The sequence below is a fragment of the Mus musculus genome, chromosome 2 (genome assembly GCF_000001635.26).
Source record: "Mus musculus strain C57BL/6J chromosome 2, GRCm38.p6 C57BL/6J".
NCBI lineage: Eukaryota > Metazoa > Chordata > Mammalia > Rodentia > Muridae > Mus > Mus musculus.
This window is the reverse complement of record NC_000068.7, coordinates 104,830,684-104,850,116: the sequence shown is the minus strand read 5'-3', so window position 1 is coordinate 104,850,116 and position 19,433 is coordinate 104,830,684. Positions and strand designations below refer to the sequence as shown.

At 42.8% G+C, this 19,433-nt stretch overlaps 1 protein-coding gene across 2 annotated transcripts; it reads left to right on the top strand.

The window, feature by feature from the left end:
• The first annotated feature begins 244 nt into the window (after positions 1 to 244).
• Positions 245 to 19,376, top strand: Prrg4 (proline rich Gla (G-carboxyglutamic acid) 4 (transmembrane)). Of its 2 annotated transcripts, NM_178695.5 has the most exons (6): positions 267 to 571; positions 917 to 1,041; positions 4,964 to 5,127; positions 8,014 to 8,062; positions 10,663 to 10,795; positions 17,307 to 19,376. In NM_178695.5, the coding sequence occupies exons 2-6, from the start codon at positions 939 to 941 to the stop codon at positions 17,536 to 17,538; spliced, it is 681 nt and encodes a 226-aa protein (NP_848810.3). In that variant the 5' UTR covers positions 267 to 571; positions 917 to 938; the 3' UTR covers positions 17,539 to 19,376. The 2 variants fall into 2 exon arrangements, with proteins under 2 accessions (XP_030106194.1, NP_848810.3); XM_030250334.1 differs by having other exon boundaries at positions 245 to 1,041; positions 17,307 to 17,682.
• The last annotated feature ends 57 nt before the right edge of the window (positions 19,377 to 19,433 follow it).

The following is a 19,433-nucleotide window of genomic DNA, read 5'->3' as shown; positions in this document are numbered from 1 at the left end:
TTGTCGTGGAAACAATTTTGACTCGGGGACATATTTGAAAGTATTTTTGTAGACAACCCAGACCTGGTGAAATACATCTGAGAACTTTGTAATTGCTATTAATTGATTTTTGGTCATGTGACAATGCAAATCACTAACAAAGTATATTTTCTCGGATGAATGCTATGTTCTCATCCCTGGACCACCCTGCGAGAACAGCTGACCGAAGGTAACCTCGGGAGGGCGCTCTGATAGGCCGCCAAAGTGTGAGCGTCCGGGTCTCAGTCGAGAAGGGCTGGGGACCGAGAGCGGGAGGTGGAGCGCTGCCAGGTGACCTCCTCGTCCGGTAGCGGTGGGAGTGGCTCCAGCACACAAGCTGGGCCCCGTGCGGCGCACGTTCCCCGAGCGCCCCTGCGCGGATCCTGGGCGCCTCTTTTGCGTCCTGGTGTCGCCTTGGAGCCGCGAAGAGCTAGGCTCCGACTGTCGCCGAGATCCAGAGGCGTCCGCGACTCAGGGCCAGGCCACCTCTCGGGCCAAGCGGATAACTCGGTTCCCGCCCAGGGGCTGCTGGAACATGCGCCCGGGGACACAGGTGCGGCGACCAGCGGCGAGGCGGGGCGGGGAGGAGTGGGAGAGTCATCCAGAGACGATGTCTCGACAGTGGCATTCCAGCACCTAGCTGCCTGTCAGCGTGGGCGAGAGTCGCGTCTGCCTGGGCCAGTGTCCGAACTCTCCTCCGCAGCTTCCCGGGAGTACCTTTTGTTCCCAGGCGCTCCGGAGGTGCCACCTGCCCGGAGCGCCTTGGGTCCCATAGATTAAGAGCGACCCGTGGGGTGCAACAGGTCGTTGTTGACTCAGTTCCGACTAAAACCCAACAGGCTGAGACTTGGCCTGCTTCTTTTCTTTTCTTTTAATGTCGTTGTCACTTTTGTTTTAGTTTGTTTGACAGTTGCTAGACTATGTTTCCACTTCTGATCGTACTCAGCCAGCTGCCCAGACTTACCCTCGCAGTTCCTCATTGTATCAGAAGCCTAAAGGATTCCGAACATGCCCCAGAAGAAGGTAAGCAAGCATGGCTGCCGATTGGGGGAAAACACTTCTGAAACCAGTTGCGGTCTACTGTGTAGATCTCAAGCCAAAGTGTGGTAGGGGGAATTACACGCCCCCGTGAACCACAGTGCAACAGCATATCCTATGTTTTAATTTGTGGCTTTCTTGTTTAGAGTTGTGGGTTTTTAACTATAATATGTACAAACGTATCTCCCTTAGTAAACAGATGTTTAACACCTGGTTTGTGGTTGACTAAATTGAAAGCCTTTTTCGAAGTCCGAAAGTCAGTGAGTTGTCGTTTCCTAGATGAAGCTGTGTGTTAGTTATAAAGAGGAAGGCTGCTTCTTGGAAGACTGACAGGGAGGCCAGACTCTTGTCAGGACTTGTTTGTGCACCGCTGGGAGTCCCCATATAGACAAGTGCTCTACCGCTGAGCCACATCCTGTCCCCTAGTCTGGATTTGTGAGATCCAGAGCAAGGGCTGGAAGGTAGGATGACCCTTCTGGTCATTGTTCCAAACGTTGTGTAGATAAAGGCAGATGCTTGAGAGATTAAGTGTAGTTTGCTGGCCCAGGATTTTCGGTTACAGGTCACAAATTGGTTCCTGCTTCCATTTAAAAAGCCTAACCTGGCAAAATCTGAAGTGAGAAGGAAAAAAAGAAAAAGAAAAAAAAAAGCCCTAGCTCTCCGCTTCCTTCCCCCTACTTAGTCACTGGCTTTTGCCACAAGCACCAGCACCTTGGGGTTACTCAACTCACACATTCCTGTCCTTTATTATCCCTTATCCCCTTTATCAGATCCAGTTCTCAGTAGGATCTGCCATTAATACTCCTGACAGACATTTTAATGATTGATGAAGTGTGCTCCCTCACTCCGTGTGTGTGTGTGTGTGTGTGTGTGTGTGTGTGTGTGTGTGTGTGTGTGTCTGTTAGGAAAGGGCAATACTTCGGCCTAAAGGAATCACATTCTAACGGTAAAGTTCTAGGCAATTTGAAGAGGCAAATTTGAAACATGAGAGAGGTTGTTAGAATAAAAGGGGTCCTTGTGTTTCCCCGAGCCCCCCATTATCCCTAAGTCTACCTGTAGTAATGGTCCATGCTCAGGTAAGACACAGAGACTGTTCTCTGGGATGGTTGTGAGTGCATTCATTTATACACATGTCAGGCACTGGAGTTACTGTCACAAACATAAAATAATCCAGAAGTCAGAGCCAAGTGCAGAGGGCTACAGTTGGTTGCAGGAAATGAAAATGAGTCAGGAGTCATATATAAGCACACTTTGTGTGTCAGGCCCTCTGCTGGCCGCTAGAGATGGAGAAAGGACTGTCATTCTTGACTTAGGAAGAGCTTTCTTCTGAGCCAAGAACATGAAGCCCTTCATTCTAATTCCATTTTTCTTTCTTTCTTTTTTTTTTTTTTCCATTTTCTATTAGGTATTTAGCTCATTTACATTTTTTCATTAAAAAAGTATTTAACAATGCAAATGATAGATGCTGTGCTAGATTAACCTTAGAATGAGGATATTTTTTGTTTGTTTTGCTTTGTTTTTATTAGATATTTTCTTTATTTAAGAAATGCAAGCCAGGCAATGGTGGCGCATGTTTTTAATCCCAGCACCTGGGAGGCAGAGGCAGGTGGATTTCTGAGTTCCAGGCCAGCCTGGTCTACAGAGTGAGTTCCAGGATAGCCAGGGCTACACAGAGAAATCCTGTCTCAAAAAACAAACAAACAAACAAACAAACAAGTGCAAGTCCCTGATCTAATTACACAATCAAAGCTTAGTGACAGAAGTGAGACGGGAAGGGAGGCCCCTGAAGCACACAGGAAGAGTAAGCAGCAGCTGCTCACGCTGGGAGAGCCTTGTGAGACACAGGCACAGGCAGAGCTTCCCATCTGCACATGAGACAGTCTCATGGGAATGCTAGAGGCACACTACCCCTCCCCTTATCTTCAGTCGGTGTGTTCCAGCCACCACACCACTCTCACCCCTACCCCTGACCTCCCAGCCCCCACCCCTCCACCCCCACAGATCCCTGAGACCTCAGATAGTACTAAAACCTGTGGATAAACCTGACATACCATCAGACATGGTCTGTTCAAAATGGCTAACAGGCAGGGAGTGGATGCTGTGACAGAACTAAATGGAAGGGCAGGAGCATATTACTCAGGATGCTGTGTGATTCTTCCATTCTATATGTTTAGGCATTGGCTGGCCTAGGGTAACTGAAACTATACAAAGTGAGATTGTAAATCTGGAAGTGATTATTACTGAAACTGAGGGTGGGGAAGGGAGCCCCCAGAGAGGTCTGCTAAAACTCTTAGGACGCTGTTGAAACAGAAGGATCTCATTTAGGAAACAGAAGAGAAGGATGGAATATCTTAGTAGTGCTTTTGTAACAATGGGCTGCATGGACAGGCAACCTCTTAGGAGCATTCAGTACAAGAGAAACACAGGCTCAAAAGTCATGCACACCCCCCACCCCCCACCCCCCACCCCTGCTACACACACAGTGGTCAAAAGGAAGGAAGAAGGTAGCAGCCCTCACTGGGAGCCCTGGGCACTCCAGGGAAGTTTGCTGCTTAACAAACAGAAGCAAACTTGACAGCGTTTCTCCTGAGAGCATGAGGCAAGCAGGGGAAAACGGAGCTGGCCTTGAAGGTTATATATAAGGTTAGCTTGAATGTTGTTATAACAGAAAAACTGTCACTAGGACCGGGCCTGAGGCTCCATGAAAGAGTGCTGGCCCAGCACATGTGATGCCCTGGCTTCCAGCTCCAGCACTGCCAGGAAAGAAGAGTAGGACATTAACACTCTGGAATAATGATAATAATAATAATAATAACAATAATAATAATAATAATAATAATCACAGAAATCATATTGCTGTCCCCCTTCCTCGTTTTTTGCTATCAACTTTGCTGTGTAGCCCAGGCTGACTTCCAGGTCAAGGTCCTCCTGCCTCACCTTCTCAAACGTTCCGCCTCATTATAGTTCTAACTAGAAGAGATCCCACAAAGTACTGTGGGCATTTATCTGGAGGGTGGGATGAATGGATGTGAATTAATCTCCTAATTAGCATATGATTTTATAAATTTAGGAGTATAGAATTCTGTCTTTTAGTATAAGCTTGTATAAAACCCTCAACCTATAAATGTTAATTTGGGGCTGGGGAGACAGCTGAATGGGTAAGAGCTCTTGTTATGTAACCCTGACAACTTCCACCTTGATCTACATCACTCATGAAAAAGCCACAGATTCATGTACCTGTAGCCCCAGTACAGGTAGAGTCTGGGAGTTTGCTGACCAGGCAGAATAACCAGTGTTACAAGTTTCAGGTTCAGTGAGAGACTCTCCCTCAGAGAGTAAGAGATGGAGAGAGATGGAACAGGACACCTAACATTCTCTTCTGGCCTCCAGATGGGTAGGAGCACCAACACATGAGCACACATATCTCACATACAAATACACACATGTGCACACATAAACATACATTACAAACACACACACACACACACACTCAAACACACATGCACCAAAAAAGCATAGTAACTTATTAGTAATAGGCCCTCAGTTGGATCCTATAAAGAAAAAAGGTGGGAAGGAAAATTATTAGGGAACTAACCTTGGGAAATAGAGTCGTCTCATCCGCTGTTTACAGTGGAAAAAATCATCTAGAAAGATAGTCATCCTTTAATAATTTTTATATTAATAATTTGGGGCATAAGCACCTCATGTATTGTCTGGAATTGCCAACATTTCCCAGGATGCCTTTACGGATGCTACTTGCGGAGGCCAATGTGAAAGGCATCCAGGAGAGGCTGGTACAGTTCACCCAAGTCAAGAGAATGATTTCTTTTTCCTCCAGGTAAAACGGGAAGTTTCTGCATTATCTTTATTGCGTTTGACATCTTTTTTTTTTCTTTTTCTCTTTTAGTCTTTGCGTCAAAAGAAGCAGCAAACATCTTTATGCACCGCCGCCTCCTGAACAATAGGTTTGATCTAGAACTCTTCACTCCTGGGGACCTGGAGAGAGAGTGCTATGAGGAGTTCTGTAGTTATGAAGAAGCCAGAGAGATTTTGGGGGATGATGAAAATACGGTAATTTGTCTAGAGATATCAATTATCTGAAAAGTTACTTCATTATACTTCGAGAAAGTGGCATTAAATACATTATAGACCTGTGGGATTTATTTTTTTAAGATTTATTTTTATTTTATTGTTTATTTATTTATTTATTTTTGGTTTTTCAAGACAGGATTTCTCTGTGTAGCCTTGGCTGTCCTGGAACTCACTTTGGAGACCAGGCTGGCCTTGAACTCAGAGATCCGCCTGCCTCTGCCTCCCGAGTGCTGGGATTAAAGGCATGCGCCACCACGCCCAGCTATTTTATTTATTTTTATTTTATTTTTATTTGAGTGCAGTGTAGCTGTTTTCAGACACACCAGAAGAGGGCATCCGATCCCATTACAGACAGTTATGAGCTACCATGTGGTTGCTGTAAATTGAATTCAGGACCTCTGGAAGAGCAATCAGTGCTCTTAATCCCTGAGCCATCTCTTCAGACCGACTTGTGTGCTTTAAATAAAATCAAAATTGTATGCCTATTACCTCTTTCCATTTCTTAAAATGCTAAGTAAGTCTCTTTAAAGTTGGCTTTGTATACGTAATTAGCTAGGTTTATAGTAATTAGCAAATTGTGGGCTATACTGTAATTTTGTGTTTAAAATTTTTAAAAACTATTTATTTACTTATTTATTTTGAGATATGGTCTCTTTGTATAGCTCTGGATATCCTAGAACTTCCTCTGTAGACCAGGCTGGCCTCAAACTCACAGAGGTTCTCCTGCCTCTGTTTTCAGGGTGCTGTTATTAAAGGTGTGCCCCACCAACATGCCTGGCCATGTGTTCAGTGGTTATTATATTTAAAAATGGTCTCAGGGCAGGTGGATCTTAATTCAAGATGTTATTTGAAGATGGTTCAGAGACTACAGCACTAGAAGGCATATGCCCTTGGGTTCCGCCCCCAGCAACATCACTAAGACATTATTGGAGCTAGTTCTTTGCCTGGAAGCATCAATCACTTGAGACTCAGCTCAGGTTCTCCTCTTAGTGATCTTACCTTTTTTGATTGCCCATATCTATAGTTCAGCTATTTATTGATAATCTCCTATGTGCAGGCACTGGGGATGTTATATATTTTTTTAAAGATTTATCTCATTTATGTGTATATATGTGCCTGTCTGAGCATGTACACCCATGTACATATGTGTGCATATGGGTACACATGGCTAGAAGAGTGTCAGGTTCCACAGAGCTGGAGTTAAAGGTATTTAGGGGATGTGCTGCTTACTGTCCGGATGCTGGGCTCTGAACTCTGGTCCTCGGGTTTGTACAGCAAGCTCTCTCAACCACGCAGCCGTCCTTCTAGCCTCTGGCACCATGGGCCCTGGCGTCTAGGATTTCACTGATTTGTCTATGTGATTTAAGGGAGGATTTTTTTTCTTTTGTTTTCTTTATTTCCTTTTCTTTTCTTTCCTTTTTTTCTTTCTTTTCCTTTTCTTTTTTTTCTTTTCTTTTTTTTTTTTTTTTTTTTTTTTTTTTTTTGAGTTGGTGGGCTCAGTAAATGGAGATCCTCCTGCCTCTGCTTCCTGAATGCTGGAATAAAAACATGTACCACCATACCTAGCCTAAGGAAGAAAAAAAAAAAAAAAAGACTTATTTTAAAAATGAATTTCCGCCGGGAGTGGTGTTGCATGCCTTTAATCCCAGCACTTGGGAGACAGAGGCAGGCAGATTTCTGAGTCTGAGGCCAGCCTGGTCTCCAGCGTGAGTTCCAGGACAGCCAGGGCTATACAGAGAAACCCTGTCTCGAAAAAACTAAAAAAAAAAAAAAAAAACAAACTAAAAATGAATTTCCATTTTATTTTAATGTGTATGCCTGCTTTGTCTACATGTATATCTGTGCATCACTTGTTTGCTGGTGCCTGAGGAGGTCAGATGAGGACTTCCCAGTTCCCTGGAACTGGAGCTATGGATGGTTGTGAGGCACAGTGTGGTTACTGGGAACTGAATCCGGGTCCTCTGCAAGAGCAACAGGTGCTCTTAATCCACTGAGCCATCTCTTCAATTCCCAATGTTTTCAAAGTTCTCCATTAAAATATAATTAATTAAAGCCTGACTGTTAACCTAGGTAATACAGAAAACAGGCAGGTAACATGGTGCCTGCAGTAACATGGAATCTTGAATGTTAAGTGCAAGTTGCCTTCTCTGTATGTAAATAAGGCCAGGCCTGCTCTCCTTTCTCCAGCATCCTTCTTTGCTCTTTACTGAATAGGAAGCTCCCCAGGGGTCCTTTCAGTTGCACAGCTAGGGACCCTAGGTATTCATTCTTCCATAATCCTTCCCAGCCACTCATTTCCTACAAATATTTACTACATGTATCAAGATGGGAAAACAAAGAATATTCTCTCTAGCCATGCCTGGGATTTAATGATGTTTTTCATAATTAAGAAAAATATATTTTCTAATTTAATCATGGTTCCTCAAGAAAGAAAAATCTTGTATTCTTTCAAAGCACACAGAACTTAAACTGCCTCAGAGATAATTTTGCAAGTCAGTAAAGCCAACTATTGTAGCAAACAGAGCACCACACCCCCAGTGCAGAAAATTGTCCTCAATTTCCCCCATTTGGTACCCTTGCTTCCTCTGAAATGTTACAGTCCCCCACTGTCTTAGAAAGAGCCCCAGCTGGGTAAGGGGAGACTGACAGGGCATGGTAATGGAGAGCTGAAACTGGCAACAATCCCTTCACCAATTAACCAGACAGCAGAAAAGGCACAGTGAGTCACTCCCTTGAACTTGAATGGACTGGTGTCCTACCTGTGTCCCATGCTGAGAGCTGACCACCTCTAATCTAGGTCACTGGGAAAAAAAAGAAATGATGATAAATTACATAAACTTACAATTTTTCATCTCTTCTTCCTAGATCAAATTTTGGCAGACTTATTCAATTAAAGGACCAACCACAGGATCAGGTAAGATGAAGAATGCTTGCCTCACCTCTCCCACTTAGTGATCCATTTTAGTCTTGATGTCTGAGTTTGGCTATTGCTCAACATGCATACCAAGCGAGGACGGTTTCTCAATTATTTGCTGGGCTGTGTGAGACAGACGGCTACCTTCATCAGTTTACACACTGAAAATCAAGTTTGGTGAGATAGTCGGGAAATGAGCTAATGCACACAAAGCTTAAGCAGCTCCGAGAAGTTAAAACTTGCTCGAAAGTAGGGCTCTGCTAGTTCTACTTATAAACTCGTCTCACTTTTTCTGTTGTTGCTATTACAAGGGAACAGAATACCTATGGTAGGTAAATGAGATTGCTAGATAAGGTTGAATATAGGGCTGGAGCTACAGCTTCAGTTATGTACCCCAGCAAAACACACACACACACACACACACACACACACACACACACCAGCTGGTACAGTGCTTGCCTGAAGCCTCAGGTTTGAACTTCAAAAATGGCATAAAACTGGATATGGTGATGTACACCTATAATCTCGCTGGTTGCCTTCATCAGCTACATAGTAAAGTCTGGGCTCTAGAAAACCACACCAACCCCGGGGGCAGAGAGAGGAGAATGACCGAGGATCTATCTCAGCACTAAGATACAAGTCTAGCATGTACAAAAGTCAGGGTTCAATCTTGGTACTAAAAAGAGGGGGAAAAAACAGGAGGAGAGTGCTAGAATTGAGTAACTTCTGGAGAAGGAAAAGGCATCATCTTATCTGTGTTGGTCATCTTTCTTTTCTTTTTTTAAAAAGATTTATTTATTTATCTATTTATTATGCATACAGCATTCTGCCTGCATGTATACCTGCATGCCAGAAGAGGGCACCAGTTCTCATTATATATGGTTGTGAGCCACCATGTGGTTGCTGGGAATTGAATTCAAGACCTTGGAAGAGCAGTCAGTGCTCTTGAGCTCTGAGCCAACTCTTCAGCCCCTCTTTTCTTTTTAATAACTTGATATAGAGCTGGACAGATGGCTCAGTGGTTAAGGGCACTGGTTGCTCCTCCAGAAGTTCTGAGTTCAATTCTCAGCAATCACATGGTAGCTCACAACCATCTTTATGGAGATCCGATGCCCTCTTCAGGCAGGGAGATGTATCTACAGCAGAGCACTCATACATTAAATAAATGAAAAATTTTAAATATTTGACCTATTTATGAAAAGAGTGGTATTTTAATGCCCATATACGACGTGCAGTAATCAAGTCAGGGCAATTAGCATATGTATCACATCAAACATTTATCATTCATTTGAGGTGACAATACTCAAAATCTTCTATTTTGAAATATCCAATACTTATGTATCAACAATAGCTACCCCACCATACTACAGAACAGTAGAACTTCCTGGTCCTATCTGATTATCATTTTGTTCTTGCTCACCAGCTGTTGTTTTTTCTTCTTTTCTTTTTTCTTTTTCTTTTTTCTTTTTCTTTCTTTTTGTTGTTGTTGTTTTTAAATGCCTTCCACCCATTTCTCCTTCTAGCCTCCTTTTTGTCTTTTGTTAATTAATCTTGCCCTTCACTCTTTCATTCGTCTTAGATAGGTTCCTCCTATAGAAGACCGTTACAAGGTGGCCTAATAAATGTATCTAAATGTATTTAGCTGAGCAAAGTACCTGTTTACCACACTTACTGTTAGATATTATTCATATAACATGACCTATTTAAATAAACAAAAGAATTAGGTGTCTAAGAAGTACCATTTAAGAGCTGGCAAGAAGGCTCAGTGGGTAAAGATTCTTGCCATGAACTCTGAGTTCAACTCTCAGGGTTTACATGGTAAAACGAACTCTCAAAAATTGTTCTCTGACATCTACACATGTGCCATGATACACACACACAGTAAATAAATTATATATAAAGAACAAATACCATTTATCTTTCTTCAGGTAGATTCTCTAACACTTTTTTTTGTTGTTGTTAAAAGATTTATTTATTTATTTAATGCATATGAGTACGCTGTCACTCTCTTCAGACACACCAGAAAAGGGCATCGAATCCCATTCCAGATGGTTGTGAGCCACCATGTGGTTGCTGGGAATTGAACTCAGGACCTCTGGAAAAGCAGTCAGTGCTCTTTCTTCAGCCCTCTCTAACACTTTTAGTCCTAATACTCAGGTAGGAGGAAACAATTGGATCTCTGAGTTCGAGGCCAGCCTTGTCTACAGAGTGAGTTCCAGAACAGCCAGAGCTACACAGAGAAACCCTGTCTCAAGAAACCAAAAAAACAAAAACAAACAAACAAAAAAAAAAACAGAAAAGAAAGAAAAAATAAAGATAAATTAGTTGTCAATGATGAGAATCTTCTCAATAATGTGTTAAATGAGCCAGGCAGTGGTGGGGCACGCCTTTAATCCCAGCACTTGGGAGGCAGAGGCAGGTGGATTTCTAAGTTCGAGGCCAGCCTGGTCTACAGAGTGAGTTCCATGACAGCCAGGGCTACACAGAGAAACCCTGTCTGGAAAAAACAAAAACAAACTAAAAAAAATGTGTTAAATGTATTGAAATTATAGATGATGCTCTTCAATCATGCTATTAATTTATTTTAATGTCTTTTTAAGATGTTAACAAAGAGAAAATTGATGTTATGAGCCTTCTGACTGGATTGATTGTTGCTGGAGTATTCTTGGTTATTTTTGGCTTAGTTGGCTACTATGTATGTCTCACCAAGTGTAAAAGGCGGCCATATCCAAGGTAAGTCAAAATATTAAGTTCATTAGTGTGCATTCTATATTGTTATTTTTTTCATTTTTTTAAAGATTTATTTATTATTATATATAAGTACACTGTAGCTGTCTTCAGATGCACCAGAAGAGAGCGTCAGACCTCATTGGGGTGGTTGTGAGCTACCATGTGGTTGCTGAGAATTGAACTCAGGACCTTTGGAAGAGCAGTCAGTGCTTTTTTTTTTTTTTTAAACAGTAAAAAAAATCTTTAAAAATGTATTTCATGATGAATGGTTATATGATTTAGAGGTATCCCTCTTAGAATCATGGCAGAAAGAATCATCTTTAGAGTATCATAGTCTTCAAACCATGCAGATTCAAATTTTAAAAAGTTAGATTGCAATTTCAAATATACACAGGGAATTGTACTTTATGAGCCTCTGTCCTGGTTAACATTCCACTGATCTATAAAAGTTATGATAGAATTGAGGTTATTAAATGGGTCTTTGGAGCTAGAATGTCAGTGGATTAATAGATGAGGGGATGGCAAGGAGGCAGTAGTTGTGGCCTGGTTAAGTGATCTCAAATTTATGTACCTGTGTGTTTTTGCCCTGCTAGGGTCCCATGGATGGAGAAGATGGCAGTCAGTGCTCTTAACCAATGAGCCATCTCTCCAGCCCTGTATTGTTATTTTTAAATAGATCAAACTGATAGCTTTTTGATTTTAGGTCTTTACAGTAATCTTAGATCATTAAGAAGATTGCCAAGACAGTACAGAGAATTTTCATACACCCTTTGCTCAGCTTCTCCCATTATTCCCACATATGTTCCCATAGTAGATCTGTCAAAACTAAGCACTAGTGCTAGAGACGAGACTCAGTCGGTAAAGCCCACTCTGCACAGGCGGGAGACCTGAGCTCTGATTACCAGCAACTAGAAAAGCCTGGTGTGGCAGCATGCGCTGTAATCCCAGCTTCAGGGAGATGGGAACAGAGACTCCCTAGGATTTGCTAACCCGGCTTCCTAGCAAGCTGCAGTTCAGTAAGAGACCCTAACTCAAAAAATACAGTGGAGAGTAACTGAGGAAAACACTGATGTTGACCTCTGACCTACACAGAGACACATACACAAACACAAAGACATTGCAACGTCATCACTTGTTACACTAAATTTATATTTTGCCAGTTTCTCTGTTACTGTCCTCTCTATTCCAGGGCCAGTTGAGGCCCCCTCACTACACTTAATGATGTCTTCCCAGACTCTAAGCTGACAGATGTCTGGTGTCTTAACATCCATATTAACAATCTGATGATGCTATTACAAGATTTTTAAAAATGTATTTACTTATTTAGTGTGTTTGTGGGCACCTGTGAGTCATGAGAAACAGATGCTAATGATGCTATTTCTAAGATCCTTCAAAAGAATACAAGAACTAGGTGTAGCTGCTCATAGCTACAATCCCAGCACTTGGGAGGTAGGGGAAAAGGGTTCAAGCGCGATACCCGTCTGGACTACACGAAGAGACCTGTCTCAAAAATCCAAAGACTGGAGCTGTAGCTCAGCAGTAGAGTGCTTGCCTACTCTCGTGTGTCCGCCACTTCTTTCCACACCACCATCCTATTATTTTCAGAAACAGAAAGTCCTGACTTAATAGATCTGTGTGGCAGAAACAAATTAATTCAGGGGCCAAAGGTGTGACTCAGTTGGTAGAGGATTTGCCTAGTGTGCAAGGAGCCCTGGGTTCCATCCCCAGCACCACATACACCTGGTGTGGTGGCACAAGCCTCCAGATCACCAGCACTAGGGGGTGGAGGCAGGAGGATCAGAAGTTCAAATAATCCTTGGCCTATGTAACAAACTGGATGCCAGTCTGAGACATAGGACACCTTGTTCTAAGTGTGGGGGATGGGTGAGAACCTGACTTTAAACTATTATTGATACCTTAAAATTAGTAAAATAAAATTATTACCGATTAAGGATAAGTAGTACATTAATGGGCTCATATGACTCCAATCATCTCCAGCTCCATATCTGTGACCCCAGTCAACTCCCCATCTCCTGCTCAAGTCTCCAGGCCAAGCTCAGAGCCATCCTACCACTCCCATGACCTCACACGAGTGGAATCACACAGCGTTAGTCTGACTGGTTAATCTGGTGCAGTATTCTCAAAACCCTTAGCATCTCCTTGTAAATTTGCATCCACCACTTGGTTTATATATTCTGCTGCATCACTCTAAGATGTGATTCCTTCCTAACACAACAGCCGTCTTAGACCAGCGTGTATTATTCCAGTCCTGGACAGGGTGGGAAAGCGCAGGCGCTGGATTGCCAGTGTTCAGATCTTGAGTGCACAGTTGGCGAGACCCTTGTCCTTGGACTCGTTAATTCCATGTCCATCAAAGCCACTGTGCTGCTGCTTCCCCTGGAGCTGTTTTTACACAAACACATTTGGTGTTGTGCAGTATGGCGGCCGGATCATTGGCGTGTAGTACTGAATAAGTATTGGCTATTGTCATTATCACTCATTTGTGAACTCAGGTTGTTCCAAACGTTTGAGAAACAGTGTTTCTATCTTCCCACATACTGTTTGTGCTTTTTTTTTTAAACAAAACAAAACAAAACAAAACAAAACACATGCGAGGCCCTGTTCAATTCGCAGCACCACAGAACAACCAAACACAAAACCATTTTGGAGCTTGGACTGATTACAGATTCACCAGCATTCATATGTTCATATGACATTAGAATAGAGATATATCGTAAATAAATTATTTTTAGACTCAGCAGATTACAAAATATTGACTAATGAATCTGCCTCAGTCCCTGTGTAACTAACTTCAGCCCTGCTGGTCACAAGCCATGTGCTGCAGCCTCTAGTGTCCACCAATGATCAATGCGTTCTGTAGTTTTCAAAAGTGAAGGCAACAAGGAGTTAAGGCAAGACAGACAGAGAGAGAGAGAGAGAGAGAGAGAGAGAGAGAGAGAGAAAAGACTGGGTAATTTAAGCATTTCAGCTTGGGGATGATGGTGACAGGTGAACGAACCGTCCATGGAGCAAGAGGGATTAAAAGGAGGTTTCTTTTTTGGCAACTGTTTTTGAGAAAGTTGTATCCTGGGAGCACAATGCTTGAATAATTCATGGTGGAGCAGGAAGAACCTGTAGGGTAGAGGAGTGTCCATCACGATGCCAGCGCAGGATTCCCAGGGGAGGTCAGGAGTCTGGACTTGTCTCTGAGGGAAAAGAAGCTGTGAGACTTGGTGTCTGGTAGGAAGAGAATATAGATGTAGGGAGGATGTTAGTTCTGTCTTGGCTTCTGGCTGAAGGACCATACATGAAAACTCCTCAGGGAAAAAATGAAATTCGAATTTGACAGAATAAGATAATATTTTATATCAAAGATCTTAAAGATAGCTCAAGAGGGCCTGAAGATGTGGCTCAGCAGTTAAGAGCACTGGCTAAAAGAAAAAGAAAAGGAAAAGAAAGGAAGGGAGATGCAGGAGAGTGGAACAACAAACTGTGAAAAGATACTTGAGCTGATGTTACTCCAAAGGGGACAGACAAACATCCAACAAGCACCTGAAATGACATGGAGCATGCTGGGATTGCACATGCCTGTGCTACTGTGGTTTTTTGCATAGGTCTGGGAATCCAACCTCAAGTTATCTGTGTTTTAAGACAAACAGGTACTAAGCCAACTCCCCAGACCTAAGTTGACTGTCCTTTAGTGGGAAAAATACTATAGACATGGTTTAGAGGTTAGTCAAAATCGTCTCTGAATCTTAATTCGTTTATTACCCTTAACTATAGGAGGTTATTTTATGCATTGATACTTTCTAGTCAGCCAACTTCACAGTCTAAACAGCTCAATTTACTAACATCTAAATTGCAAGATGGCTCAGTAGGTTAAAAGCACTTGCCACTAATCCTGATGGCCCAATTTCAGTCCTTGAGATTTTCATGGTAGGAGAAAAGAACTGAATGTAAAAGTAGTCCTCGGACTTCCAGAGAGAGAGAGAGAGAGAGAGAGAGAGAGAGAGAGAGAGAGAGAGAGAGAGAGAGAGAGAGAGAGAGAGAGAGAGAGAATGTGTGCAGTTCACAGGAGAGAATAGAAAGCCATACGTTGAAAACATCAGGCCCACGTGGCATTTTAGCATCACTAGCTGATGAGGTTTTATGAAATGATTTATTGGGTGTATTGGTACAAATCTGCAATTCTAAAACTGGGCAGGAGGATTGCCAGTTTAAGATGAGCTAACAATAGTGATTTCAAAGTCAGCTCAGCAACCTGGAAGGAAGACCCTGCCCCCCCCACCCCCAAATTTTAAAATGCCTAGAGATGGCTTGTCTAGTAGTGTGCTCAAGACTCTGGGTTCAATCTTAATATGAAGAGGAGGGTTAGACTTGAACAAAGCCTTTTTCAGTGCTGAGAGTCGAACCCAGATCTCTACAAGCACTAAGCTACCGCTTTAGTATGCATTTAGCCAAGAAGTACAGAATGACAGCAGCATTTCCACAATGGAACAATGCCAGTCAAAAGCACAGGGAAGCAGACTGGGGCGTGGCTCAGTTGATAGATCTCTTGCCTAAGCATTCATGAAGTCAATTGTTCAAACCCGGGGCCTGTATGATTAGAGCATGGAAGTACATGTCTGTAATCTCAAAGCTCAGGAGGTAGAGGCAGGAGTTCGAGGTCATCCTTAACACATAGTGAGTTTGAGGCCAGCTTGAGCTACAGTGGACCCTGTTTCAGGAAAAGGGACGTGGGGGGGGGGGGGCGGGGAGGAGAAGATGGAAGAATAAAAGAAGAGAGAAAAGGGAGACTGAGAATTCTACTTAACAGAGAAGAAGGCTATGAAAAATACAGTGAGGCCAGAGTAAAGGAGGCTTTGAAGTGAGAGTTCAGGAGTTCCGCAGCCCGGAAAGCAAGCCATTCTAGACTGCAAGACAGAAATACTGCCTGGGAAGAGTCAAAGGTCAACCAGGCATCAGGGCTGGCACCTCTGTGGTATCTGTCACCTTGGCTTGCTGTCATGCCGCCTCACAAAGCCCAGACTTGATTTCAGGAGCAAGGGAAAACAGGATTCACACTGCTGGAAGCCTTACATCAAACACCCTACTCGGTCCACCCCAACTGTGGAGGTAGCTTTATTATCCCCATTTTAGAGAGAGGGAAACTGAGTCAGGGAGCCTGACTTTGATCAGGGATGACAGAGTATAGTTTCAGTACCACATCTGACTGGAGACTTCAAAGCTCTTAGCGCTTCTATTATACCAAGAGGTAGAAAGACTGCTATGGGCTTCCGCGTGTAAAGTAAGCTTGCTGTGGTATTAATGAATTGGGTTCTACATTTATCAAAAATAGTTGGGTTTTTTATTTGGTTGGTTTGGAGTATTTTGTTTTTTGTTTGTTTGGGCTTTTTTTTGGGGGGGGGGTTTCGAGACAGAGTTCTCTGTGAAGCCCTGGCTATCCTGGAACTCACTTTGTAGATCAGGCTGGCCTCGAACTCAGAAATCCACCTGCCTCTGCCTCCCAAGTGCTGGTATTAAAGATTTTTACCACCTTGCCCAGCTAGTTTTTTTTTTTTTTTAATAAGACAAGGTCTTGTGAATACCAGGCTGGACTTGAATTTGCCAAGATTGCCCCAGCTTCTATCTATCTTCCAAGTGTTATGATTTTAGAAATGGGACACTATGCCCAGTTTAGGATTTGTATCCCCTTCCCCCCATACCACGTGTGTGTGTGTGTGTGTGTGTGTGTGTTGTGTTGTGTGTGTTTGGGGCAGGGGGATGGTTATATGGATATGTGCACATTCATGCTGTCATGTATGGAGGCCAGAGGTCAATGTCAGATGTTTTTCTCAGTCTTTCTCTGCCTTATTTGTTGACACAAGGTCTTTGCTAAAAATGAGCTATAGGGAGACTTGTCTCAAAGAATCAAAGGAAAAATTTTAAACCGGGACTGGGAAGATGGGTCAGTGGAGGAAGTGCTTGCTATGAAAGCACCCAGTGTCCCACATGCATACATGCAGGCAAGACAGTCGTACACATGAAATAAATATAAATAAATGGATTTAAAAGTTGAACATGGTAGTGCATGTTTGTAACTGTGCTGAGGAGGTAGAGACACTTGGATTCTGGGTACAGTCTAGCTGAAACGGTGAGTTTCGTTTTCCTTTTTTTTTTAAACTTGGAACAGGGTTTTTCTGTGTGGTCCTGGTACCCTGGAACTCTGTAGACCAGGCTGGCCTTGAACTCACAGAGATATCTCTCCCTCTGCCTCTGGAGTGGTATGCCTGGTGAAGTTCAGATTATTTATTTAGACTTCCCAGACATGGCTTCCCTGTGTAGCCCTGGCTGTCATAGAACTCACTCTATACACTAAGCTGGCCTTGAACTCAAAGATCCAACTACCTCTGTCTCCGGAGTGCCGGGATTAAAGGTATCTGTCCCCACCACATGGCTACTAGAATTTTCTAATGTCATTATATTAACCAAGAAATGCACCTCTGTTAAACCTAAATGCCATCTCTCTGTTTAGCTCTTCAGCCAACTACACAAGAACGGCCAGATACACACCCTCCATTGTTTTCCGAAGCCCTGAGGAAGCTGTCTTATCTCCATCAACATCTTCAGAGGATGCAGGACTACCTTCCTATGAACAGGCAGTAGCACTGACCAGAAAGCACAGTGTCTCACCACCACCTCCCTATCCTGGGCCTGCAAGAGGATTTAGGGTATTTAAAAAGTCCATGTCCCTCCCATCTCACTAAGCCTACCTGGCTGCCTTGCTGGAAGACATTCATTCATGTGGTTGAATAATTTGTTCTCCCTGGTGGGGAAAAAAAAAAGATTTGCTTGTTCAGCTTCTTATGACACATTGCAAGGAATAAAGGAATGATGCATACAGAAGAGAATTCACCACAGCTCTGCTTTCGTCTTGGACTTGAACTGGATCGCTATCATCTTGGTAAGAAACTTCAACTCCATTACCTTGAAATTAAGAAGAAAGTGCCTTTTGCAATGTATACTGAACTGGTTCAAAAATGTTTGTTGTAGCTGGATAATGTGGTGTGTGCCTACAAACACTCAGGAGGCTTCGAGGGGCGGGATGAGAGTTCAAGGCCCTGGGCTCTGTCAAGACCCTGTCTGAAAACACAGTTTGTTATTAGTAGAATAATTAGAATTAGCCAACCAGGAACTGTCCGATCTTAGATCATGAGATTGGGTCTTCTCTTCCTTAGGATTTCTTTTGGGCTAAAAATACTTCATAGAATTTGATGCTTTGCTGTAAATCTGTGGCCTTGATATAATCCCTTGGTTTTCTGTTCTAATTAGTGCAGAGCATTCATCAAATTTACAGGTCTTAGTTTTTCACTATCAATCACAGTTCAATGGTGTCAAGAGGTTTTGTTTGTTTTTGGTTTTTTTTTTTGGTTTTTGTTTTTTTTTTGTTTTTGGTTTTTTAATTACTATTCATGGACTAAGGGGATGCTTCACTTGGAGAGTGCTGGTCATACAAATAGAAGGACCTGAGTTCAATCCTCAATACCCATGTTTGAAACAAACCAACCAACAACAACAAACAAAATGAACAAACAAACAAACAAACAAAACAACTTTGAGTACTTGGGTGCACACCTGTAATCTCAGCACTGTGGGGAGGACTCAGGAGGACCCCTGAGCCTGGTGGCTAGCCACAGGAACTGAACCAGGAACCTCTAAATTCAGTCTCAAAATTTAAGATAGGTGGGTGAATGCCTTTAATCCCGGCACTCGATACGCAGAGATCTCTCTGTGAGTTCAAGGTCAGCCTATTCTACATTTTAAGTTCTGGGACAGCTACAAAGCCTGCCTGAGAAAAAACAAACAAACAAACAAACAAAAAGCAAAAAACAAGGCTTCGAGGTAGGGGTATATGTCTTTAATCACAGCACTCAGAAGACAGAGGCAGAAGGATCTCTGAGTTCGAAGCCACCTTGGTTTATATAGCTAGTTCCAGGACACCCAGGGCTACACAAAGAAACCCTGTCTCAAATACCATTTAAAAAAATTAAGGTGGAGAGCAGTTGAAGAAGATACCAATGTCAACTTCTGGCCTCTACATGCACAAGCTTGCATGCATGAGCATACATGCACATACAATATTGAGCTAGAAGTTTAGTAATAGAATGGTAGAGGCAAGTGGTTGAACATTTACTTCATGTCCATGAGGCCCTGGCTTTGAGGTCCTCAGCAGTACCAACCAGAAAGCCTTTGCATCTTAGATGCATGGGTAGGCTTTGTTTTTTTTTTCTCATTCTGTTTGTTGGTGTGTGTGTGTGTGTGTGAGTGTGTGTGTGTGTGTGTGTGTCTGTGTGCTCATGCGTGAGCATGCTGGAGATAGAAGCAAAGCATCATATGTGCTAAGCACATGCTGTACAATTAAGCCAAACTCTGTCTCCCTTGATTCTCCGAGTACATTTTAACACACAGAAAACACATCATAGTCTTATCAGATACTTGTCATAATCATATAAATGGCCAGTTCTTCCCTAATAATGTAGAAGAGCTCAGTGAAAAACCCCATGCTCAGCATACGTGCAAGAACCTGGGTCAGACCCCCAGCACCAAAACAAAACAAAAACGTAGCAGAGTGTGACGCGCAAGTGTGGGGCACATACTCACT

Bases quoted from the DNA above. Each gene is read 5' to 3' on its own strand.
- Prrg4 (NM_178695.5), top strand. From the start codon at position 939: ATGTTTCCACTTCTGATCGTACTCAGCCAGCTGCCCAGACTTACCCTC. The intron at 1,042-4,963 runs GTAAGCAAGCAT...TTTCTCTTTTAG, and splicing joins CGAACATGCCCCAGAAGAAG to TCTTTGCGTCAAAAGAAGCA. The intron at 5,128-8,013 runs GTAATTTGTCTA...TCTTCTTCCTAG, and splicing joins TGGGGGATGATGAAAATACG to ATCAAATTTTGGCAGACTTA.